Raw genomic sequence first — 26,324 nt, 5'->3', positions numbered from 1 at the left:
CATTTTAAGTTTTACTAGGGAGATAAAATCAATCAGAAATAACTTAATACCAAAAACAAAAACAAGCAAAAAATGTTTATTGTTAAGTACATATAAATCCAAAAAGTCAGCTTAGAATTAAATTGAATGAAAATTTTAGAGGACACCAATTAATCTATTATTTAAAATGTAATAATATTTTCAATATCAAAAACGATATTACAAATTATGTTAGTAGAACGAAAGTAGCTAAAAAATGCTCTATGATTTCTCATTGGGACTTTTAATCGAGTTCTCGTTCAGATTTACGCTGGAATACATGGACTTAGATCTGCGCGTGCAGGGCGAAAGCAATTCATCTTCCACGTCACCGCGTTCATTGCGGCCAAAGATAAAACCAGCCAGATGTCCGACTATCACACCCACTGTACCCCCCATAACCGTGTAGAACATGAAGGATATGTGGTAAAGCTGCTCGGCGAAACTGAGATTCCTGTAGGATTGTGATGAAAAGGAGGTGAAACAGTTACGAATGTCAAGGAAAACTTACGCAGATTCTTCACTCAGGAAGGTGGCATTGGCTGGAGTCACCAGAGAACGGTCGAACTCATAATCACAGCCGTCGATGCTGACCGGCTTTGTCTCGGAATAAATTTCCCCAGAGTTTATGGCAACTTGAGCCGAAAGACTTAGCCAGCCCATGAAGAAGAACGAAACAAGGGATCCCACAATGGCGCTCTTAAACGAAATAATCATTTTCATACCGTTCTTCCCATAGAATTTGTAAGCATCCAGCAAAAATACTTTTGAAAGAGCCAAGCTAAAAAGGCTTTTGATTTCAAATTCAAACATTGTGATTCTATACACAGATAGGGTATACAATCTTTATAAATTGATTTTACCAATGCCGTCATTAACAATGAGAATTTACGAGTACCCAATTTAGAATAGCTCTCCAAAAATGTTTTTTCTGTATGAAGGGACACTAACTTTTGAGTTGATGCTGGGGCAAAGCAGGCCCATAGAAAAGAGTGCCAGAAGCGGACCCTGGACCACTGAACCAATGGTAATGGCCAGCTGCATCACATGGGAGCCCATCCGTTCAACCACGAAAACCAGAGCCACACTTACGACCCCAATGATCACAGTGCAGACACGCATGGTGACAGCGGTTTGGTGCTCGGTGAGGGGTTTTTTCCTCAGGGGTCTAATGTAGTCCTCCAGGAAAACTGCGGCCAGTGAATTCATACCCGTAGACAGGGAACTGAGGGCGGCACTAAACACTCCGGCAACAAACATGCCGGGAACTCCGGGGAAAGAGGTCATGGATTGGACCACGAGCAGGGGAACCAACTGATCCTTAGCCGCTGCCAACTGCAATTTATTTCTCAATCAGACACAGGTCATTAATTTGCACCAGTAGAAAACAATCAAATTTTAAAGCTCATAATATTTTTTTAAACATGATGGATATTTATAATAAAGCTATTCTTGGAAGGTGAACTTTTACTTTGAGTTTAAATTTGATTGCCTTCCTTTTTTGCAGATAATGTTTTCCAACCTTTGTGGTCAATGGATCGCAGTCGAAGTAAGTTGCATAAAGAAGAAGACCGTTATAAATGCATAGTCCATATAAAAGGATCAATCCAAAAACGAAAATAAATGATGTATGAGCCATCTGTTTAACACCAGGAAGAGACATGTAGCGTTGGGTCATCATCTGATTGCAGCCGAATTGGTAAGTGTTGTGGCCAACACTGCCCACAACCAAGGCCAACATTGACATGCGAACTTTGGGATCGAACGTGAATCTGTTTTTGAAAATGCATTCAGATGTTATAAACAGTCAAGAGCTTAGCCCTCCAATTAGTTTTACGCACTCAGGCCACTCGATTCGTCCGCTGTCGAAATTCCTCTGAATAACCACGCCCAGACCGCCCACATCGTAGGTGCCCTTGATGATGACAAAGACCACCGCGCCTATCATAATGACGGTTTGGATCACATCTGTCCAGACAACGGCCTTCAGACCCCCGGCCGTTGTGTAGAATATGCAGACCAAGCAAACGATTGGCGTGATGATATGTATATTAATGCCAGTAACTGCAACAAAAGTCAACGCAGCGAAAAGGAATAAAAAATGAAATAGAAAGGCAAACGGTCAATCCCTCAATAATACAAAGGTTGCAAAACGAAAAGACTTAAAATTCCTTACAAATTCTCTAAATTCTTGATATATTACATTTAGAGAATTGTTAATGAGTTTTTAGTCTTTTTGTTTGATCGAGTTTCATTTTTATAATAATTTTAAAATAATGGCATAACATTAAAACACTATAACACTTAAAATTTGCTTAAAATAATTACACTATCATAAATATATTTAATTATCGAGGGTTCTTGACAATTAGTTTTTTTTCACAAAACGTTAATAAAATGTTGATTTAATTTTGAAGTCGCCTATACATTTAAAGCATTTTATTTCGATAAAACGTAGGAGCTTACCTTGATTAAAGGCTAAAGCTGGGACATAGATGACAATGGGCAGCCAAATTAGCTAGATAAAGAAATTACAAAATATTTTAGCAAGTATATATGTTTCTAAATAGTCATTCCTTCAAGAGCTAAAGGAATGAACTGTGTTTCTTAAAGCCAAATATTGGATTATACTTACATTTGCAACCGTGAAAAAGGCGGAGCCCAGCAGACGAACCGATTTGTTAAAGCGCAACTCGAAATACTGCAAATATTTTTTTTCCAAAGGTTTGTTGGCTTTCGGTTAACACACAATAAGAATTGCCCACACACCCACGACCACAACCTGTGACTGCGTAAGTGTGTGTTCGGCAACGCCACGCATACATAATCGACTATTACTCATACGACATGTAGCCAGCAACCACTTATAAACTACGACTATCCATATGCCAACTCGCACAATTGGTATTGTTCGAGCTTATTGCAGCCGGCATTGTATGCCAAAACCTAGAGGATACCTACGACATGCAAATAAACTGGCATTCAAGGAATTCTTACAGATGATTGCACCCTGTTTTTTCCCTTGTCTTGCTTTTAAAACAAACATGTACTCCCTGCTCGTTGTTTGGCTTAAACTTTACTTACACATTAACATGCCATCGAATATCAAAAGAATCCAAATTCGTACACTCAGAAACATAAAATTATTGCGTAACATGCTGTCCAAAAGGAAAACAAACACAACTCTCTAGGATTGGACAACGTTCAGCTTACCTCATAGGTGGATGTCAGCTGGAGATTGCAGAACACCGGCAGGAAAATGTACCACGAAATGGCTCCCGAGATGGCCAGGGTAACCAGGATAAAGGCGTACTGCGTCCCGTACACATAGATTTCCGTCGAAGTTCCCAGGAGCGAAATTCCGGACACAAAGCTGCAAGTTAAAAGTAATACAAGAAATTAATTTTCGCTAATTACGTCTGAAGCTTAAAGTTCAACAGGGCTAATTGCCAACCGATTGATCAGGATCTATTTTTGCCTCGCCAACATCTTGGTTTTTTTTTGCATCTCACAAAGTTAGCCTGGAGAAAATTTTGTAATTGAATTAAGTTAAGGCCACTCAAGTTGTTGGTCAAAGTTATTACGAAGGTGGGCAAACTGTTCGGAAATAAATTTATGGTAATCGATTGGAGATGACTTAAGACATTATTACACCTCAACGAATATCCCAAATATTTTTTCTTTAAATATATATTTTAACTTGGCAGTCAGCACTTTTTAAACACTAATTTTATGATATCGAAACTTTTATTTTAAATAATTTCAAAATGCAAAAAAAAAAATAAATAAAAGCCAATCTTATGTTCACACTTTAAAGTGGTTTTTCCATTACCTTAATTTAAATCCAATAAAAAAATGTCTAGCCAGATTTGGCAAAGCAAACTTTTCCTGGGTCCTGCATTTCGTAATCTGATTTAAATGATTAATGTCCATAACAATCATCATTTCAATTTTTGGCCACGAAACAAATGAATTGCCATCACAGACACAAAAATTTGACGGCGGTGAGAAAAATGCCATTAAAAGTTGATAACAAGCGGCGTTAAAGTACGCAGACACACACAGCAAACAATTTGTTTCGAAAAAATTGAAAAAAATCTGCAGGGAACAAAGGACATTTTGTAGGAAAAAAATGATGGCATGTAATTGAAATTCAAAGCACGTTGGCTGAATTTGTTGCAAAAAGCAAACGACAACAAATAGAATGCCATAACAATAAAAGGCTCACGAAACAATTGTCAGCAGGCGAGGCAAATGACCAAGACCGCGGCCAGGATTTCGGGGAACAGGACCTGTCGGCCTGGTCATTAATGCGAGGACAACACGGCTAAGACAAAGGGACCGCACCCTTCGAAAGGTGCTTGACCAAAACGTGTCAAATACAAGGCTTGTATCTCAGCAGGACCAAGGTCACTGGGCCGAACTCGGCAAAGAAAAAGTAATTTGGGCAAATTATTTGAGTTTGCGGCCAGGCGCAAGTTTAAATAACTTCAATCTGGCTTAGACACAGTGAGCTGTTAAGTTGTATTTATACGCAAGATATATTTACTTGCAAAGTTCCGCAAGCCATTTCAATATCAGCAGAATCTAAAAGCCCCGCCCCGAAACACCCATCTATAATAAGCTTGACCCTGACAATGAATATTGTTTACGCAATCCCCGCTCTTGAGTCGGAAACTTTTAAATAAAATGCTACACTGTTTGCCCCCGCCAAACAATTCGCCAGACAAAGGTGGACAGGGGCAGATTATCTTTTGCTTAGATTACGTATACGCACGTTTGGCTGATGGCACAGAATAATGCGAAATGACAGAAAATATTTGGATTGATTTGCCGGGGTGAGGTTAAGTCCATTACGATAATTTGTGCAAATATTAGCAGCATTCAAATTAATGCATCGTATTCAATTTTTTGGGATTATACCAGCTTAAAGCTGCTCAACAATAAATTTTCGAATTTCCTGCCTGCCACTTTTTCATTTAGAGCCCTCCGCCTCCTCTTGGGCCACGTCAAAAGTAATTAAGCAAGTCTACACTGAGAAACAACCTCACCAAAAAGCTATTTGCATGTATATATCTTTACAATAATTTTCTTTATATTTTTAATACTTAATGATTTGAAAACATGGAAAATACAAAAACGTTTAATTTTTAAAGTCCCTAAAAAATACTTCGTTTTTATGTTTTAGTTCTTTAAAAATAATTATTTTTTTATTTTTTAGTTCCAAACATCATAAATGGTTTTATTTAAAATGTTACATTTTACAATTTTAGCAGTAATAACAATATTCCTATAACAAAATAATGAGAACATCTGAGAGTACCCTAAGACAACTTATAAATTGTTCTAAACCTTTGTGAATAATAAACTTTCTAGAAAATAATAAAATAATAAAATAAAATTAGAGAGTAAGTATTGTAATAAAAAGTGTATAAATGTAATTACATTTATTCCCTTACTTTATAGATTCTAAATAATTTGCAAGAAAATAATAAAAGAATTTTTGAAAATTCTAGCATATGAAAGCAAACATAAAAAGAAACAGAAAACTGCACCTCCTTTTGTCTATAGGATTTTTCTGTTCTATTCAATTTTTTTCCATGCATATTTTGTTGGCCAGCAAAAAACACGAGATGCCAATTTACCATTTTGCATATACATAGCATCGTTGCCGAAACTGTAACTCACCTTGCCACAAGTGACAGCGCGACCGGAAACACTTTCATTTGGCGTCCACCCACCAGGTAGTCCAACGCCTCCGAGCCACGCCTCTCCTCGACGCCCGCCGCCCCCCTCCATCCTTGTCGGCCAGCTTCTGCTTCTTCTGCTTCTTTTCGATAAAGCCGAAATAGAAGCCGATAACGGCGCAAACCGCCAACATGGCGATGAAGACCATGTAATCAACAATGCCGAAATGCTGCAGGGCCTGGCTCAAATCCTTCACGCTGAGTTTCTCCTCTCCAGCATTTTCCAAAGTGGGGGATGATGATTGGATGGGAGTGGGCGTGGGCGTGGAGGTGGAGGTGGTCGAGGAGGAGAAAGTGGGTGTGGGTGTGGAGGTGGCGCCAGTTGTGGAGCTACTAGAGACCGTACTGCTAATTACGGCCACTGTCTTGGCAATCGCATTGGCCACCGTTGTGGTGGTTTTGACCACCAAGGCCTCCTCCACGGGGGACTTTACCCCCAAAGCCACGGGATCGGCAGTGGTTGACATTATTTCCGGGACCGCAAGTTGCTTTTATGTAGTTTATTTTTATTGACTTCCAGCCGCGTCGCTTTAATGCATTCGACTTTGATTACTTTCGCATTAGTTTAACACCGCACACGCACTGTGAATTGGATTCGATTTTGCATTAAGAATTTTTTCTGAGTTCCTAATGAAAGGCCAATAACGATTTCAAAGGGTTTCTCTCAAAAAATCTAATCACTTGAATAATCCTATAAAGTCCTTATATTTTTTTGATAAAAGGCAGTATAGACACTTATTTCACAAGTTTCCGATATACATTTTTAATAATTTTTAAATAAACCAAAACATTTACGTTAAAGAATTAGTTTTTAATAAATAAGAAAAACTTCTCATTTAATAGATTAATTATTGATTTCTTATCATTGCTATCAACCAAATTAAAAAGTTAATTCTAAGGTATGAAAAAAATTAATTTAAAAAATACATTTTTGTCAGAAATTAATCACTTTATTATTTGAAAATAAATTGATAAGGTTTAAAAATTTTGCTATATAAATTAGAACACAAAAAAGTAAAAACCGTGCATTTAACTTGGCTACAGAATAAATTTTGCTCTCTAAAACTTGTGTACCGATAAATTTAAATTTTTTTCACAAATAAAATATTTTTAAAATTAGAATCACCGCAAACGAAAATAAATAGATCTTGATTGGTATAATTTTAAAACGATTTTAGACACACACGCTTATTAGAACCTTGAGTTTCGGATTCAGGATAATTAAATTTGATTTGGAAGCGAGCTCACACAAGTGTATGATCCAAATCTCCACCGAGCACTGAACTAATTTTCCGCCGCAAGCTGCGTTAGAGATCTCCGGAGATCTCTTATCCAAGTCCGGCGACAAAGCATCAGCATCATCAGAGCGGACGATCGTAATTCACGCAAATCTTGTAAGATTGTAGGCAGAGGCTTTGTGTAAAGCTTTATCGCCTAAATTGCCAGGGGCATGTCGGATCTAAAATCATAAGTCCGCACCCCTTATTCAGGGTGTGATTGTGTGTATCTTCACCTAGCCCCAGATCTAGCAGATAGTAAATTACTTTCTTTGTACGCAGACGTGTCTTGTCAGCTGCTTTATTGCCCCTCTGGGATGCTATATATAAAAATGCATAGCCCTCGCGATATTTCTATTTTTTTTCAAATAACTTTTACAACTTCAAAAATGGGTAAATTTCCACTACAATAGCAAAGATCTGACTCGAACAAGCTGCTACTGGTTTTAATAACAATTAAATTGTGGTGAGAGCCTGACCTTACAGATAATAAGGTAACCATTCCACAAAGTGTAAGTCAACACAATTTACCAAAGTTCTCGGTCAAGTTTAAGACGTGTCGTATGCGTGATGTACATGGGCTTTCCTTGAATATAATTAAAAACAAGAGAGAACGCTATAGTCGGGTGCCCCGACTATCAGATACCCGTTACTCACGTAAAGGGAGTGCGAGGGAGATGGAGATAGAAACTTTGATCACGCATAACTTTTTAACGAATGGTCCGATTTGAAAAATTTCTTCTACATTTCGATAGGTATTGATAAACACAATAAAACTGCATTTTTACTTTTCCGAAATATTTAAATTTTTAAAATCGTATATAAGCGATTGTGGGCGTTAAAGGGGCGTGGCACCTTTTGAAACAAACTTGCGCTGCGTAGGAACACCTAGAATCTGCATGCAAAATGCCAATCTTCAGCTTTTATAGTTTCCGAGATCTCAGCGTTCATACGGACAGACAGACAGACAGACGGACAGACAGACGGACAGACGGACAGACGGACAGACGGACAGACGGACAGACGGACATGGCTATATCGACTCGGCTAGTGACCCTGATCAAGAATATATATACTTTATAGGGTCGGAAACGCTTCCTTCTAGCTGTTACATACTTTTGCACGAATACAATATACCCTTTTACTCTACGAGTAACGGGTATAATTAAAGCGCGTTAATCGCTGCTCTGCCGAATTTCGTCATGGCGGGCATCCGTTTCACAGCAATTCGCATTTTTCCTCGGATGCGACACAAATTGAATGACCATCCAATCGAATTAAAGTTCAACCCAATAAAGCTAAGCTTAGTGTCAAAAATATCGAAAGCCTAATAAAAGAAAAAACCCGTCAGTTTTATTGGATTAAATGCACATTAATGGGCTCACAATGGCAATGAATTCATCTCTTAAATTGTTCTTCAATTAAGGTAGCTTAAAATAATCAACAGCACTTGCAGAGGGACTTCCTTTATAATCCCAACCATGTTGCGATGGCATAAATTTATAGCATTAATAGCCAGCACACCAACTAATTGATTTTTGACAATCAATTACGGCAATTACTTACGTCTGTTGCAGGCTTCAATGGAGGAGGTAAATTCAATTTGCGGAAACCTACAAAACACACACCACGTGACTTCGGCTTTTGGGTAATCTTTTACCTAGCTAATCCCTTGTGAGCAAGGACAGCCTTTAAATAGTGAAAGGAGCAGAAGAGAATGACTTTATTATTATGAGTACAAGAAGGACAGTTGAAAACGTGTGTAAAAAACACGATACAAATAAAGACATACATTTCTTATTTGGGCATTTCTTATTTATGTATCAGATTCTGTAAGGTTCAATTTATTGAATCACCTTGTAATAATTATTACATGTCTTGTTCTCTTTGTTTTGAGATACGCAAACCAAGGTATACTAAAGTGATATTTTATTTATTTCTGAAATGAAATATTAACTTGCCTAATTCTCTGGAAATAACCCTTTTTTGTACAACACTTCTAAATATATGTAAAAATTGTATTTGCTCTTTATATAATACAATAAATAGAATAAAATATATTTTTAAACTCCGAAATGGGACTTTCCATTCCAAAGCGCCCCTGTTTTATAAATAGTCTTTATCAGCTTTTAGATACCAATGGAAATCCCTTTTTAAACAAAAGAAACCGACGGGAATGATATTTAATTAGATTTCACGGTGTGACGCACCTTTCTAATATAATATTATAGAAAATTTTAAAATTTAAACGGGACATGCTCTTCCAAATCTACGCCATCAAATAAATAGTTGCAATCGGCCCAGACCAGAGGAAATCCCAGTGTAAGCAAATGAAAATTACACCACCTACAAAAATGATAAACATGTAACAATTGTCATAAACTAAAGATAACATCATTTTTAAATAGGCGTGTGTACCGTACTTATGCGAGCCATTAAAAAGCTGAACTAACTAATAGATAGCGGCCAGTAGTCACCGCAAAATAAAACCAGGGCACTATAAATATGGTGCCGGAAAATAAAACAAAAAGAAATACACACGCCACAAAGTGCTACAAAATTTAATTATTTTTATGCGACGAGCAAAATAAAAACCAGGAGAAAATGAAAAACCGAGCTTAGCATATGCAAAATAATGGCCAAGACCGGCAACGGCAACAGCACTTGACCCTTTTGGCTGGGCTTAATTTGTCTGGGAACCGCAACTGTTTTGGCCTTATGACTTGGCGCCCAAACCAGCCTGTTTAAATCTAGGAAAAGTCCTCGACCACTCACCTTTAACATCCCTTTTGAAGCCAGCCAAGTGTTTGTGCAGCTAGTGTTTTGAAATTTTCCCATTTCCGTCTGCAACTGCAGCTCCATTTGCTCAAAGCGCCGTGCAGTTGCCTTGACTTTGGCACCATTCAGCTATTCCTGTGTGCTTTCCTTTTTTATACCTTATATTTCAAAAATACAAGAGCATATTAAACTTTAAGCTCATTGGAGAAATCGGTAGGATAAAGTTTATAACGAAAGTGTTTGTGTAAGACTGTTTCCATATTATTTGCTTTAATACATTTTCTTAATTCAGAAAACACGGACTAGTATTTAAAAATAAAAAATATATATTATATTTAATCTGACTTCGCCGTTAATAGATTATATCTTGTTAACAAATACGATAACATTTGAAATAATATTTATATTTTAATATATAGTGGGTATCCATAGTCGCGTCACTCGACTTCAAATATCTTTATAGTTTTGTGTATGTTTTGGGTTGTGCACACTTGAGCCAATTTAACGCTTCCGTGTGTTTTTTACTTGCCACGCCTCGTTGAACGCACTGGAAAAGTTTTTGGCCGGAGGCCTGGGGGGAAGAATGATTTAATTTCTACCTAAAAACCGAAAACACAATCCCTAAATTAGAGCTCAGCCATGTACACTTCAATTAATCTAGTTAAGTAATCTCAGGCGTATTTCTTCGCCGGCAGAACTATTCAGGACCATTGATTACGCGGCCCACAAATTAAGACCAATTAAATCAAATCCGGATTGCGTCGGAGTATCCACACGCCCACGATAATAGAGACCTTGAACTTGGCAACATACAACGACCATTAGCCAGAAGACAGACTCTCTAATATCTTACTCTGCCTTTTTTACATATCCACCCGGAGGCATTTATGCTCAGACACAAGCCCAGAAATCGACTTGGCCCTTCGGGGAGTTGCGATGATGCCAAGAACCATGAAATGGGAATAAAAAGCTTGAATATGCATTATTCCTTCAACTGGCCGGTCATCAACTGGCAATCAGAATTTGCTCGAGTGGAAAAATCAAATGTATTTCCATGTCTGAATGTGAGAAGGGGGCAAGAAAGATTGAAAATTGGTTGCCAATCCCAAACCAAAAGTTCGCTAAGCGTTTGAGTAAATATCTTATCTTCAAAACTTTGTTCCTATCTATATTTAAACATAGCCAAGTTCATTTTTTTTTGTCTAGAATATTTATCGGGTAAAGTTTTGGGTACAAGCAGAGTAAGATAAATCTGTATTTGTTAATTTCTATTCAATTCCATTTCAATACCGAAACAAATGTAAGAAATTGGTCTTTCCAAAGCATAAGTATTTGCTATATTCGTTATATCTGTTGTTTTGTTCGCAAAATATTTAATATAAATCAGTTTCAGTTTTTATTCTCTATGTAAATAAGTTCGATTAAGTTTAAATAGCTAATCGGCTAACTTAAAATAAGTCCAGCTACCACACGTATAATATGTCTCCAAGATAAGAAACAAACTTTTAATCACGTTGATCCGTTATTTAACTCGTATTCCTCCATTATGGCAATTACTGGCTCATTGACATATTTGCGGACCTCCCAATTCAGGGCGAAGTCCCCATGATTCCACTCCGGATCCTCCATGAAGTGCATCACCTTATTGGGAAGTCGCTTGGCTAGGGCCTCCACATCCTCCACAGCGGCCAAGTCATCGCTCTCTGCGTACCACAAGTGCACTAGGGAATTTATTTGCTCCACAGGATACTCTGGAGGTTCTTCAGATCCGTATACCTCCAGGTTCTTCTTGGTGCCATGGTCAAATTGACGAAAGTAGCCCGATTGCTGCTCCTGCAGGTAATGCAGCATTTGATCCGTGGAACAGCCCGCAGGGTGGGTGGCCATGGCTTCCGGCATAGCGGTCTAATTAATAAATAAAATAATATTAATATTACATTTTTAAAAATATCTTTTAAGAGTAAACCCACCATGTTGACACGACCGCCGGAATAAAGTGTCTTCATGGCACTTTCGCACACCGGACGCAGCACAACATCGGGCTGACAGATATTGAAGAACAGGGCCATAACGAACTCATTATGAGGCAAGAACTCCTGAGATCCAAAAATGGTCGAATACGCGTTTTTGTGCCCCAAATAGGGACCCAAGTAACGCACCAATCGGCTGGACAAGTTCTTCATGATTGCCACCGGGGCAAACAAGTGAGCGGTCTTGATTTTGTCATTATATTCCGGTAGCCAGGACATCAGTGCAAAGAAGACCGTAGTGCCCTGCGAATGACCCACATAGTGGATGGCCTCCTGTCCCCTGCCATTTTCCGTATTTAGGGCATAATCAATAATGGCGGTAATATCGTAAATAGCAATCTCATGCCAACTGAATTTCCAGAAGGATGGGTGATCCGGAGAGAGTTTCGTGTGGTTTCTGGAATAGGAAGTGCCTCGGGCATTGCCCATCCACACATCGTAGCCAGCGTCGGCCAGCAAATATGGCAGACTATCATTTGGACCCTGCAAAATCCACGCATCTGAGCAGCTAGTCAAGCCATGCTGAAGGAACACAATGGGCCGTTTTTCATTCTGGTTCTGCAACTTGTGGGAGTAGGGAATACGGAATACTCCCAGGATATAACCATCTGCGGTGAGGATGTGGTGGTGCTCCGAAGGATATCCATGCAAGGCAGTACGATCGGCCTGTGATAATATTCATTAACAATTGTTTTATTGTTTTTCACTTCAATTCATTTAACTACAACTAATTTATAAGTTAATTGGAGTATCTTGCAAATAACTTTAACTTTTTTTTAAATTTTGAATGATAATAAACATAGTTATAAATACCGAGAAATCTATAAAAAAGTTTATCCTTAATTTTTTTTTTACATTTTCTAAAAATTTCAACTTTTTTAAAAATTGTATCCACACGAATTTTTACTTCGAGCCTTACCGTTGTTGCTTTATTCTTGAGGCTAACGTGAGCCTCGGGCTGACAGATATTGAAAAACAAAGCCATAACGAACTCATTATGAGGCAAGAACTCCTGAGATCCAAAAATGGTCGAATACGCGTTTTTGTGCCCCAAATAGGGACCCAAGTAACGCACCAATGGGCTGGACAAGTTCTTCATGATTGCCACCGGGGCAAACAAATGAGCGGTCTTGATTTTGTCATTATATTCCGGTAGCCAGGACATCAGTGCAAAGAAGACAGTAGTGCCCTGCGAATGACCCACATAGTGGATGGCCTCCTGTCCCCTGCCATTTTCCGTATTTAGGGCATAATCAATAATGGCGGTAATATCGTAAAGAGCAATCTCATGCCAACTGAATTTCCAGAAGGATGGGTGATCTGGAGAGAGTTTCGTGTGGTTTCTGGAATAGGAAGTACCTCGGGCATTGCCCATCCACACATCGTAGCCAGCGTCGGCCAGCAAATATGGCAGACTATCATTAGGACCCTGCAAAATCCACGCATCTGAGCAGCTAGTCAAGCCATGCTGAAGGAACACAATGGGCCGTTTTTCATTCTGGTTCTGCAACTTGTGGGAGTAGGGAATACGGAATACTCCCAGGATATAACCATCTGCGGTGAGGATGTGGTGGTGCTCCGAAGGATATCCATGCAAGGCAGTACGATCGGCCTGTGATAATATTCATTAACAACCATTTTCATTTATAATATAGATATTATTGTTTTTCTCTTTAATCCATTTAACTATAACTAATTTATAAGTTAATTGTAGTCATTTGAAAATAACTTAAACTTTTTTAAAATTTTGAATAATAATAAACAGAGTTATATGTACCGAAAAATCTATAAATAAGTTTATCCTTAATTTTTTTTTACATTTTCTAAAAATTTCAACTTTTTTAAAAATGGTATCCCTACGAATTTTTACTTCGAGCCTTACCGTTGTTGCTTTATTCTTGAGGCTAACGTGAGCCTCTGGATTATCGTAGAGCTTGTAGAAATCAATGGATCCTTCTATGGCCGCGGAATAAGTTCCTAAGGCCAGAGCAGCCAGGATCAGCAAACTACCCGCAAATCGGTACATTGTACTTAAGTGTCCGACGGTCTGATGCCAACTGACTGCTGGCAAACACATGACTTTCGGCTTTGGTAGAATGGTTTAGTTTCAAGTAGCTTTTACTATCGGTGGTTCGATTATATATATTTAGACTGTCAAGATAATATATAAAATAAATAAAAAGTGGCTGTTTAGAAGTTATAAGATTTGGATTAATAGATTAATACCCGTTTTTGTCTTAAGAAAAAGCTAAGAGTACGTTTTAGACTAAAACAATAACAACGGGTAAATTGTTTTTATTATAAATTTCAATCACTAAAAACTACTATTTCTACAGATTTTATAAAAAGTGTAATAGACTGATAAATTTCGTAGCCCATTCAATTCTACTTTACCTTTTAAAATCTCAGCTAATCATGTTTAATGGTTTTCCCCAGTTTAACGCACGTTTAATTTACTATATAAAAACCGATAGCCGAACTAAAACCGTTATTTGCAGTACTTTAATGAGGGTAACTTATCAGTTATTAAAGACACTTGAAAAACAGTCGAGCTAATCTCAAGAAAAAGTTTACCCCCATCGACCGTTATAGATTATAAAGCCATTTTTAGATTTAAAGAGCGGTAGTTGTATAATTTATGACCTCTACTTGTATATGGGAAAATAGTTTTTGCAAACAAAAGTCGGCAAAGATCTTATGAGTTAAATATGCATATGGTGGAAGTTAAGTGTTGTTCAATTATGGAATGTGACTCTTTGCATCCTTTGCTTCCGTTAATGATAAGATATGATTGGGACTTGTTCAGATTAACAAAATTATGAGCTAAATACGTTGAATTATCTCTAAGCTATTCTAATCGAGTGAACTCTGTTCGGATCACTTCCCCTCGAAATCGTTCAGGATGGCTATAATCGGATCACTGATGTACTGTCGTACCTCCCAGTTGTAGGCAAAGTCCATATGATCCCACAGTGGATCCTCCATATGGTGCATCACCTTGTTGGGCAAAGTTTCCGCCACCCTTAGAACATCCTCAACTGCAGACATGTCATCGTTATCCGAATACCACAGGTGCATTTCAGTTGTAATCAGCTCAGTTGGATAATCGGGCGGGGTTTCGGTTCCATACATCTTTAGATTCTTTTTGGTTCCAAAGTCGAACAGACGGAAATGTCCAGATTGATGTTCTTGCAGATAATGTAGAATTTGATCTGTGGAGACACCAGCGGGCATCGAACCAGACGTCAAGGAACTGGCGGTCTTCAAGAAAAAATTAAATAAGTAAAAATGTTAAATTAAAGAAAATGGTTTACACAAACCGAATTGGTTCGCCCCTGTTCAACAGTGGTTTCATTACTGGTGCTGCAAAAGCTGGAAACAATCGATCCCGGAAGACAAACACTATACATTAGTGCAAGGACGAAATCATTATGGGGCAGAAACTCCTGTGAGCAGAAAACCGTGGAGTATGCATTGTTGAAGCCTAGATAAGGAGACAAGGAATTGACCAGAACATTCTCCATGTGATCCATAAAGGCCACCGGAGCCAGCATATGGGCCGTCTTGATCTTCTTGTTATATTCCGGTCGAGAAGACATCAGGACAAACATAACCGTGGTGCCCTGTGAGTGACCCACATAGTGGATGCCCTCCTGACCCTCTCCATTCTCCGTGGACAAAGTGTAATCGATGGCAGCGGCGATGTCATAGTATCCAATCTCGTGCCAACTGAAGCGCCAGAAGCTCGGATGCTTTGTGGAGAGGGAAGTGTGGTTCCTGGAGTACCTGTTCCCCCGAGCGTTGCCCATCCAAACATCGTATCCAGCATCAGAGAGCAGGAAGGGAAGACCATCATCCGGTCCCAAAGCTGGCCAAAAATCGGAGCTGGCAAAGAGACCATGCTGTATGAATACGATAGGCTTCTTTTCATCCTGGTTCTTCAGGTTATGTGAGTATGGAATGCGGAAGAGACTGACGATATAGTCATCTTCAGTCGTTACATAATGTCGCTCTGCTGGATAACCATGATCTTCGATAAAATGAATCTGAAAACAAACAATTGTATGAAAAATAAGATTTGATAATCAAGAACGACTCATTCAAAATGTAATTACTTACGGTGTCGGGAGCATTAGCCAAAGACAGATGTGCATCGGGATTGTTAAACAAATTATAGAAGTTGGTGACCCCTAAAGGATCATTAGAAAGAGGAGCACCTTGGGCAATTGTACCCAGGAAAATCCCCACCAAGGTAGCGGCGACACCAATGTGAAATCTTGACATTTTACCACTGAACTAAAGCGAAAATTCAGAGATCCAGATGCTTATAAGGACTAACGAGGGGCACTTGAGTAAAAAGCAATTTTGATACGAATCGATCAGTCCAATTAGCCAATTAAAAGGCTATAAAGATAAGTGGTGAGAGTGTCATAAACTTCCTCACATACAAGCACCGTGGAATATTATTACCAAAGCTAGAGCAAATAATCAAATATTCCCGCATGGATATTTTGGATTTCCCATCAAAGAATTAATGATTTTATTTTCGTTATATGTCGAAGGCTGGCTGATTGCGCCTTAAACTAAATACACTGACACACATGTTGCTGTTACCAAGTATGGTGTATACCTATACTTTGTTGCGTTGAAAACATCATTACAGCTAATTTAGAAAATAAATAAAATTATTTAATTTATTTGTATACCATTATTAATACAAAATATTTAAGTGTAGAAAAAAGAAGGAAGGCATGCCAAAATTTTGTATGTAAAAGAGCTTGATATTTTATCGAAATTTCTGTAATTGTTCTAATATTTATGGTAATACACTTCTAATTATGCCTGAGTGAAAGACATTTGGCGATATTCCCACCTCTTGAGTTTATTTCCGTTTATTGGTTCAGTTGGCTGATCGGTTCTTATCAGAATGAGCATTGTGATCGAGTACCTGGTGGCAGTCTTTATAAGGGCCTGTTTCTCGGAATTCGCATTAGTTCAGTGGCAAAATGTCTAGATTTCACATCGGTGTCTGTGCTACCTTGCTGGGCATTTTCCTGGGCACAATTGTTGAAGGTGCTCCTTTTTCAAGCGATCCTGCAGAGGTCACCGACTTTTATCAGTTGTTTAATAATCCCGATGCACATTTGTCTTTAACTGATGGCCCTGACACCGTAAGTTTGGCTACTTAAATACAAATTCGTATTTAGGAAGGAGGGTTATGAAAACATATAAGTTTCTTGATCATCCAAATTAAATTTTCATTAATTCCAATTAAAGATTTATTTAATCGAAGAGCATGGTTACCCAGCGGAGCGCCACTATGTTAAGACTGAAGACGACTATATAATCAGCCTCTTCCGCATTCCATACTCTCATAACCTGCAGAACCAGGCGGAAAAGAGACCCATTGCCTTTATACAGCACGGCCTCTTTGGCAGCTCTGATGGTTGGCCAGTCTTGGGACCTGATGATGGTCTTCCCTTCTTGCTTTCCGATGCTGGATACGATGTTTGGATGGGCAACGCTCGAGGAAACAGGTACTCCAGGAACCACACCTCCCTCTCCACAAAACATCCGAGCTTCTGGCGCTTCAGTTGGCACGAAATTGGATACTATGACATCGCCGCTGCCATCGATTACACCTTGTCAACGGAGAATGGAGAGGGTCAGGAGGGCATCCACTATGTGGGTCACTCACAGGGCACCACGGTTATGTTTGTCCTGATGTCTTCCCGACCGGAATATAACAAGAAGATCAAGACGGCCCATATGCTGGCTCCGGTGGCCTTTATGGATCACATGGATGACTTCATGGTCAATTCACTGTCCCCTTATCTAGGGTTCCACAATGCATACTCCACGCTTTTCTGCTCACAGGAGTTTTTGCCACACAACGATTTCGTTCTTGCTCTTATGTATAGTGTTTGTCTTCCGGGATCGATTGTTTCCAGCTTTTGCAGCGCCAGTGATGAAACCACTGTTGACCAGGGGAGAACCAATTCGGTTTGTGAGCACCAGATCCTTTATTTTGTATTATTACTAATTTAATTGTTTCCTAAAGACCTCAGATGCCCTGTTAAGTGGCTTGATGCCCGCTGGTGTCTCCACGGATCAAATCCTACACTACATGCAAGAGCATCAATCAGCACATTTCCGGCAGTTTGATTTTGGAACCAAAAAGAATCTAAAGATATATGGTAACGAAAGCCCGCCCGATTATCCAACTGAGCTGATTACAACTGAAATGCACCTGTGGTATTCGGATAACGATGAAATGGCTGCTGTGGAGGATGTCTTGAGAGTAGCGGAAACTCTGTCCAACAAGGTGATGCACCATATGGAGGATCCACTGTGGGATCACGGAGACTTTGCTAACAATTGGGAAGTACGTCAGTACATCAACGATCCAATCATAGCCATCATGAACGAGTACGAGACGAAGTGATAAGAACAGAGTCCAACTTTATTAATAATTGTAGTTCCTAACTCATCATAATTTATAATGAAGTAAATCCGAACAAATCAGACCATATCTTATCATTAACGGATGCAGTTTCGACATCCACAAGTAGTAACACTTCATTGCTGAACACCGTGTATCAGATTTGTTCTTTACTGGACACTCACTTCATCTATATGCATATCACATTCATAGATCTTAGCCGACTTTTGTAATCAAAAAGCAATTTCCCAAGTACAAGAAGAGGGCATAAAATATATTGCTACCCCTTGTTGAACCTATAAATGGCTTAATAATCTAAAACAGCGCTGTCGATGGGTTAAATTTTTTCCTACGATTATCAAATTTGTTGTTCAAGTGCCTTAAATAGGTGATAAGTTAAGCGCTTCTGATAATTGCGATTGGTTTTTGGAACCAATGGGCTATTTTTCGGAAACCCCAATTAGCTTTTTGACACGCGAACCACTTGTATATGATCAACTGAGATTTTACATATGGTCAACAAAAATAAATACAATTTTTATTTTAAATAAATAATTATTAATTGGACTTAATATATTTTTCTTTAGGTTCTTATAAATTATTTTGTAACTCAAATTGGCGAAACGACGGCGGAATTGAAATTCTTTAATCTTAACACCGCACACGTGCCGGAATGTTTTTCATTTGGTGATCTTCGCCGATCTTCAGGACAGCCACCATTCCTTGAACAGCATGTGCTTCAACATGGCAATGATATAGCCAAAATCCAGGATTGTTCGAGATGAAGCGGACGATAATGTATCCTAGACCCGGAATCTGTACAGTATCTTTGGCCACGGCTGAGGTGTCATCCGATAAACGAGACAGACGTCCTCTGCGATCCAGTTCCCGGATCTGTAAGGATATAAATAAAGATTATTTTTACAATTCATAACGAAAATAATTTCTTCACCAAATTTTAATTTGGATGAAGAGGCTTGGCTTTAACCCATTCGAAATTTTTAATTAGTTTAAGCCACTCACATTGCGCAGATCGTTGAGATTTCCCAGGACACCTTGGCCCACCAGTCGGAATGTGTAGCCGTGTATGTGGAAGGGATGTGTGCTGTCCAGATAGTTGGCCACAACCATTTCCAGCGGTCGATAGGCTGGAAGTCGCATCACATGGACACACTCACAAAGCTCCCTTTCACAATTACGCCCCGCCGCAGCCAGTGAGCTCTTATTGCAGAAATATCCGTCGTCCTGGTAAAGATGTCTGCCCTGCAGCAAGGATATTCCCGGGGAATTATATGAAACATCGTCGATCTGGAAAAGCAGCTCTCCGTTTTGCGCAGTTCGAGAACCGAAGCTAGAGTAATGGGTCAGGAATTGGGTGTAGCGATTCCAGGGCACTGCTTCCACCGATCGCAGGGCCACAGTGCCCACATTGTAATCCTTATCCAACGACTGTCGAAGGGAGGATACTTCCGAGGAGTTCGCAAGCTTATAGCGGAAATCATTGACCAATACCAGATCTTCTTTTGCTGACCTACTCCTTTGCCTATCCAGGATATTACCTTGCGGCAGTTCAGCGCGAGCTGTCCCTCGATAGCTAAGTACTGCTCCTTGGTAAAGATTGCGACCCTCGCACTGCTCATAGCCCCGAACCCTGATCCAATAGTTCTTGGCGTACTGGTTGGCCTCCAAAACGAAATCAAATCGCTCCGCGGAAGTCAGGAAGAAGCCATCGGCCAGAACGGGTTCTATGTCATTACCATCGGTGCTGATGATCAATAGCTTGTGCTGTTCGATGGAGAACTCCACGGGACAGTTGGATATACCATTCAGGACAACTCTCATTCTGTAGCGATAGCCAGGCGTAATCCTAAGCCTTTCATAACGATGTCGGTTATCATTGTCTGGCAGCTGGCTGAGATGATTGCGACCCTTTCCATTTACTAGGATATTGCGCACGTCCTGCAGGTTGTATTCGTAGAAGATATCCTGGATCATTAGGGTGTGCTCCACTAGATCGTAGTCGTAGAGCTGAGAGTGCTGATTCTCCTGCCGAGTTTGGCGAACTATCAAGGCACCAGCAATTCCAAATCCTCGCTGCCAACCCACATGGCTGTGATACCACTGCGAACCACTTCGATCCACTTGGAATTCATAGCGCTGCACTTCACCAGGTTGTAATGGATATTGGGTGGTGAATGGAGCTCCATCCATTTCCGGAGTTCGACGCATGTGAATGCCATGCCAGTGCATCGTTGTGGGCTCACCCAGGTAATTCAAGACGTCCACCACCACTGTATCGTTTTCGCAGAGCTCTATGGGAGGTCCTGGAACCATGCGATTAACAGCCATCACTGGATTGGCCACTCCATCGGCAAAGATGCAGTGTTCCGTGGCGCAGGCTCTCTCATCGAACTGACATCTCTGGCATTCCGGTCCAAGTCTTTGGTAATTGTGAACGACCAGTTGGTAGTAGCAGTTCTGCGACTGCCCCTGCTGGCAAACCCTTCTGCAGGGATGGCGGTCAAAGTCCCCGAAGTTGGCCAATTCCATATGGCTATAGTCATTTTTTAAGTCCAAAGAGGGCGTACCCTTGGTGGTTTTATTGCGCATCCAGCCAAACGAGGGCCATTCGAACTTGGCCTGCGGGAAATCCTTGCTTAAGGACTCTGAATGAACCTGGTCAAGGACCACAATCAGAAGCACTATCAGCACCTTGCTGGAAAAACTTTTACTTTCGCGTTTAGACATCGCGAACCGCAACGGGCAACTGGCCACTTAATTCGCGGGCAGCCCACGAAGAAAGTTTTGGCCCATTGGGCGACCCAGACCTTTGCGCATGCGCCGCACGTAATGGCCATTAAAGCTGAGCTGAATTTGATAAGCTCGAAATTATTGAAACACCGGGAACGGAATGGAACGTGGAACATCCATCGGTGATAGCGATCAAAATGTAGTTAAAATATAATGGGAATTTAAAGTACCTAATATGCCGTTAAATGTAGCTTAGATTTTCAGATTAAATACATCTGTTAAAATTAGGTCACTGATCATTAATGAGAATAATTATGACTATTTGTGGCATAAAATCTGAACTTAAATTCCCTAAAACCCGAAAAATTATCTATAATGTTACTTTTTTGTTTAAAAAATAAATGGAAACATGGAAATAAGGTAAGGTATATTAAAAATACATAGTACCAACAAGTTAATCATCCCATTTCTAAGGCAGTTTAACTGAAACAAATCTTTTGGGGGACTGATCCTTGTCAATTATCAAAATCCGTACTAAGTTACAAAAGAGTTTTTATTAAGATTAATGTTAAAATAGATCTCAAATCTCGGCATTCTCCATAGCAGGTGCTGCAGATGCTGCAGTTGTCATACCTGACGAACTGACTGATGTGCTCATAAGACTAATAACTCCACAGGCAATTGCAGGGCCCACAGAGTTTTCCTCGTTCTGATATGCCAAGGGATTTGGCATTATTTGGAGGGAGGACGAAAACACCTCCGCATTCAGGGCCGTGTTCAGATCGATTGCCTTGCTGTGAATCACAATGGACCGTCCAACGATTCCATTAATGCCAAATAGTTGGAGGTAAATGCTCTGGAAAACAGCCGAGATACTGCCATCATCTTTGGTGTCCACATTACCGAGCTATAGACATCGAGAAATCATTTATGTATCAAATGTAAGATTTTTTATAGTGAGAGGACTTACGAAGTTATTGGGAAACTGCCCACCGGTGGACTTGCAAACATCGCTCAGATCGCCGAAGGTGTGGATGTGCAAAGCATGTTTACCAGGTGGAAGTCCCGTCACATTGATCGTCACCTTGATGTCCGAGTTGTATGGGAGCTGAATAAAGGATATCATGCCGGCCACGCTCGCTCCTTCTCCATCGCCCACCAACTTAGCACCCGCCTGCCATTGGGGCACCAACTGCTGGAAGAATCGGGGTGGGTTAATAAAAAAACCAGAAGGAGCAATCCAAAAATAGTGGTTAAGGAAAATAAGTGGGAAAACAAGAAATATGCAAATGTTAATGTCTAATGAACTACACTCAACAAAAGCTTTACTAATAGTTTATCAATCTAACGTGACTTGAAGTTATCCACAAACAAAGTAATTTTAGTAACTGAACCAACCAAAAGTCCGTTACTCTTTGAACATTTTACGGAAAAATGGATTATTCATTGAAATACGCTCCATAACAATTAAGTAATAAGTATTATTAACAACCACCACATCAAATCCTCTCCATAATAATAGTGAAATATACTATCAAATCAGCTAATATAATAACAAATTACTATTTAAATAGAATGGGTCTGATCATTTTAATAAAATGAAATGAATTGTGTTTTCAAGATCAAACTGATTACACTTTAAATGGATCTTTGAAAAATGTATCATATCATTCTCAATTAGAATTTGATATCATTAAATAATTAAATACAATGTTTGAATAGGGGAAATACAATTCTTTTCATTAGAAAAAATTGTAGTTCCACAGTTGGGACATTGTGGGAAACCATCACACAAAAGAAATAATGTATAGCTGGCTAAATGACTATGTAATTTAAAAATTAGTGTGTAAAGCGACAGTAAAAAGCCAATTAAAGAGAAAATTAAAATGTTAAATACTCACATAGGTATACCCCAAGTACGAAGGTTGTGGTGGGAGCAGGGGTCCCAGAAGTCCTGCAGCTCCTGGGATTCCCACAGGACCTCCGAGCGGCACGGTTAGGCGTTCGTACCGCTTCACTTTGGTGCCGGAAACCACTTTGATTCCATCATCGAAGCGAGTCATATTCACCGGTCGCAGTCGATCCAGCAGATTTTGTGCACTGCCAGGCGCAAAAATGCCACCATAGCCAATTACCAACGCCAGAAGTAACTTAATGAGCATTTTAAGCCTACTTTATTTTACTCAAGTACGGAGAATGATCGACCTGTCGGACAGAGGGCTTCGGTTGAACTGATCCAAGCGCCCAGCACGGCTCATCCATGATGACTTCGACATGGTTTTCACGCTGATTGACCACGTTAATTGTGGCCGTCGCTGTGGCCCGGAGTGGTGGCGATATGGACAGATATATAGCCGGCATATTTGATGACTAGATTGGACGTTAATGGCAGTCAAGTGTCGCGTGTGTCTGATGCTTGGTTACCTGACCCATGGGCGTACTTCTTGCGGGGATTGGGGGCAAGATCACCAGCTTCTTGAATGAAACGTATTATTCAGATGTTCAAAAGCAGTTGACAAATCAATAATAAATTAAATTGGAAAATCACTTCATTTGATATGTTTCTTAACCAATCAATATATACAACAAGTTAGTATAATAAATTAGTCCACTGGGGTCAATATAAGCGCAAAAAAAACGTAAACTAGTTTATCATTAGTCAATTGAAAGTGAAATCGTAAACCAAATCAAAACTACTGATATCAACACGGTGTATTGTTTAACAATGTGATGACAGATATGGCTTTATTTATTTCAATATAATGACTGCTAGCTCAACTTTGTTGTTTAATTACACAATTCCAATTTAACTTAAGATATAAAACATATATTGACAAAATGTTTTCTAAAAAAAATTTTTTTTAATATAATCACAACATAAGCATCAATTTGAATGGAGGCAGCGAGTATATATGAATCCAATAAATTGTATCTTTCTATCGGATTAATTTGACTATAATAGAAACATATATTATCCCACCGCCAGTCCATTGAAAGTGAAACACCTAACCCAGATTCCCAAAAGCGCAATAGACACGCGAGATTTGCTGGCATATAGATGACATATATAGTTTATTTTTTTAAATGGCTGTCCATTTGCAATTATAAACACATTCAATCGGTTTTGCAATAAATAAAACTGGGTTATTCGTGCAGTTAAGATAAGTTAATGTTAATGGATTAAAAGAGGATCAGTCGTTTTAGGTCTCCGTTGTGGTGTCTTTAAATCAATTAGATATCGTAAAGAGATCATCGATAGCCGCCACGTTGTCCGCCACGACCACCTCCTCCGCCACGACCACCGCCTCCGCCACCACCACGTCCGCCCTGCGGATTCCATCCTGTTCCTTGCACACGTCCACTTCCGCTGATCCATTGCTGGTCATTTCTCTCACGGCTGCGATCGCGTTGGTTTTGGTTCTGGTTCTGGTTCTGATACTGCTGCTGTTGAGGCTGCTGCCAGTTGCCACCACGTCCGTCGCCGCCTCCTCCGCTGCCTCCCGCTCCTCCTCCACCTCCTCTTCCTCCTCCACCTCCTCCTCCTCTTCCGCCCCTGAAATTACCTCCGCCACCTCGTCCGCCTCCTTGAGGACCACCAGCCCTCTGCTGCTGCCACGAGGGCATCTCCGGAGGCGGTGGAGCATGCTCGTTGGCCCTTCCACCACGATCTGGCACCCGTCCAATCACATGCTTCTGTATCTTCGAGGCCGTGTTCTTCCTGACATTCGCCGAGCTGGTCTTCTCAATAATAGCCAAATCCGAGCGAGCGGCCAGAAGGGCCACCATGTCTGTCTGCTCTCCACCCACTTTGAGCTGCTCCAGTTCCTTCATCTGGCGATTAAAGCGGTCCATTATGTCATTGGAGCGTTGGCGCATAGACTCGGACCACTGGAAGCTTTGGACGGTGGCTTCCAGTCGGGTGGTCATCATCTGGCGGCGCAGATTGTACTCCGTCTCCAGATCGCGATGCAGGGACTCCAGGACGCGCCACTGGCCATCAGTCAGGGGCTTCTTCATTTTTAGCAGGGGTTCGCTGACCACCTGGCGATGGGTCTGCTTCAGGGATTGCTCCAAACGGGGTGTTACCTTCTCGAAAAGAAGTTTCGAATTGATGTTCTTGGGCAGCTCGCCCAGTTGAAGATCCTTGCATAGTTTTTCCACAATTTGCTGGACATTGGAGTCCGTTTTGGAGCGTTTGCATGGTGGTCCCACTGGCTGGCACTTCAGAACCATCTTGGTGGTCATAAGTTCGGATGTGAGGTACTCCAGCAGTTGGACCAACGAATTCCGGTCCTGGAAACGCTGTTCCATGGCTCCTTGTACCAACTGGCGATATGGGCAGCCCAATTCAGTGAGCAGCAAGGACAACTCGAAGGCAAACTCATCGTTATCCTTTCCGGCGGAGCTCACACGCTCATCGGTCTTCCGGAGAACGTGCAATTCGTGGGCCAGCCAATGGATCACAGCCCGCAGTTCCGCACTACCGACTCCCGCGTCCAGGGCGCGACTGAGGTTCTCCTGCTGCAGACAGGGTCCTTCGTAGGCCAACGCCTGCAGGGAGTCCACCACGTCCAGTTCCATCTCCATGTCCTTCAGGAATATCAAGCTTTTCTTTTAATTGTCAATTTTTCTGCCGGCATGGCAGTGTGGCCGCCGTTTTTTGGCCTTAATACCGAAACGCCTCACAAACTGCATTATCGGACCGCCAACGCAAAATTCCGTGTTTTGGCTTATTACAGCATTTTTCGCTGTTGAAAACCATTGTTAAAATTGCAACATCCTGATAGGAAGGCATTTAAATTAAGATTCCCGGAAAAATCTTGGAAATATCAGCGAAGTACATTTTGGCCTTACAGTAAATAGGGGTGACCATATTTTTAGTTAAAATATCAATTTTAGTGCAGACACAAACCATGATCTAAGGATCTAATAAGCAGTGCTGGAAAATATTTCTATATTGTGTAAAATAAAGTCTGTTATAAAAAATTCTTTCTCATTCTTGAACTTAAAGCAACGCTTTATTATTGAAAATGAAGCTAAGCTAAACGTTAAGCTTAAACAAATACAACAAATAATAGACATTAAAGTCATAATGCAACACTATGCGAAAATGATTTTTTAAATATTGAAATTCCGAGACCTTAATAAAATATTTCAAAAACAAATATTTAAGGCGAGGAAATAAATCAAGAAATATCCGTTTCAAAAAAGTTTTGTTTATTTGGTTTTCGTGCTGAAATAAAACAAACTAAATATTTTTTTATTTTTCGATAACTTCATT

At 40.1% G+C, this 26,324-nt stretch overlaps 7 protein-coding genes across 8 annotated transcripts; 1 reads left to right on the top strand and 6 right to left on the bottom strand.

The window, feature by feature from the left end:
* Positions 1-60: 60 nt before the first annotated feature.
* Positions 61-7,025, bottom strand: LOC108050983 (sodium-coupled monocarboxylate transporter 1). Its single transcript, XM_044458871.1, is given in 11 exon segments — positions 61-472; positions 530-717; positions 970-1,353; positions 1,541-1,790; positions 1,860-2,082; positions 2,485-2,536; positions 2,654-2,719; positions 3,232-3,391; positions 5,707-5,806; positions 5,809-6,347; positions 6,950-7,025. Coding segments are annotated over 10 exon segments (2,079 nt in total). The 5' UTR covers positions 6,233-6,347; positions 6,950-7,025; the 3' UTR covers positions 61-240.
* A 4,172-nt stretch (positions 7,026-11,197) lies between these two features.
* Positions 11,198-13,888, bottom strand: LOC108050956 (lipase 3). The gene is made up of 4 exons (XM_044458997.1): positions 13,733-13,888; positions 12,770-13,462; positions 11,791-12,516; positions 11,198-11,725 (listed from the first exon to the last, which is right to left on the bottom strand). The coding sequence occupies exons 1-4, from the start codon at positions 13,874-13,876 to the stop codon at positions 11,330-11,332; spliced, it is 1,959 nt and encodes a 652-aa protein (XP_044314932.1). The 5' UTR covers positions 13,877-13,888; the 3' UTR covers positions 11,198-11,329.
* Positions 13,889-14,727: 839 nt separating this feature from the next.
* LOC108050955 (lipase 3) lies at positions 14,728-16,134 on the bottom strand. Its single transcript, XM_017132872.1, has 3 exons — positions 15,970-16,134; positions 15,171-15,896; positions 14,728-15,111 (listed from the first exon to the last, which is right to left on the bottom strand). The coding sequence occupies exons 1-3, from the start codon at positions 16,132-16,134 to the stop codon at positions 14,728-14,730; spliced, it is 1,275 nt and encodes a 424-aa protein (XP_016988361.1).
* A 722-nt stretch (positions 16,135-16,856) lies between these two features.
* Positions 16,857-18,583, top strand: LOC108050954 (lipase 3-like). The gene is made up of 3 exons (XM_017132871.1): positions 16,857-17,021; positions 17,128-17,853; positions 17,912-18,583. The coding sequence occupies exons 1-3, from the start codon at positions 16,857-16,859 to the stop codon at positions 18,293-18,295; spliced, it is 1,275 nt and encodes a 424-aa protein (XP_016988360.1). The 3' UTR covers positions 18,296-18,583.
* A 292-nt stretch (positions 18,584-18,875) lies between these two features.
* Positions 18,876-21,106, bottom strand: LOC108050970 (laccase-13). The gene is given in 2 exon segments (XM_017132888.2): positions 18,876-19,186; positions 19,316-21,106. Coding segments are annotated over 2 exon segments (2,034 nt in total). The 3' UTR covers positions 18,876-18,943.
* A 505-nt stretch (positions 21,107-21,611) lies between these two features.
* Positions 21,612-23,249, bottom strand: LOC108050978 (superoxide dismutase [Cu-Zn], chloroplastic). Of its 2 annotated transcripts, none has more exons than XM_044459098.1 (3): positions 22,945-23,249; positions 22,014-22,238; positions 21,612-21,950 (listed from the first exon to the last, which is right to left on the bottom strand). In XM_044459098.1, exons 1-3 carry the CDS (start codon positions 23,203-23,205, stop codon positions 21,624-21,626), a joined length of 813 nt encoding a protein of 270 aa, XP_044315033.1. In that variant the 5' UTR covers positions 23,206-23,249; the 3' UTR covers positions 21,612-21,623. The 2 variants fall into 2 exon arrangements, with proteins under 2 accessions (XP_044315033.1, XP_016988385.1); XM_017132896.1 differs by having other exon boundaries at positions 22,014-22,235.
* Positions 23,250-24,086: 837 nt separating this feature from the next.
* Positions 24,087-25,699, bottom strand: LOC108051002 (protein FAM98B). The gene has a single exon (XM_017132943.2). The coding sequence runs from the start codon at positions 25,628-25,630 to the stop codon at positions 24,293-24,295; it is 1,338 nt and encodes a 445-aa protein (XP_016988432.1). The 5' UTR covers positions 25,631-25,699; the 3' UTR covers positions 24,087-24,292.
* Between the last annotated feature and the right edge of the window lie 625 nt (positions 25,700-26,324).

The sequence above is a fragment of the Drosophila rhopaloa genome, unplaced genomic scaffold (genome assembly GCF_018152115.1).
Source record: "Drosophila rhopaloa isolate 14029-0021.01 unplaced genomic scaffold, ASM1815211v1 contig_178, whole genome shotgun sequence".
In the NCBI taxonomy this organism is placed as follows: domain Eukaryota; kingdom Metazoa; phylum Arthropoda; class Insecta; order Diptera; family Drosophilidae; genus Drosophila; species Drosophila rhopaloa.
This window is presented reverse-complemented; position numbering and strand designations above follow the sequence as displayed.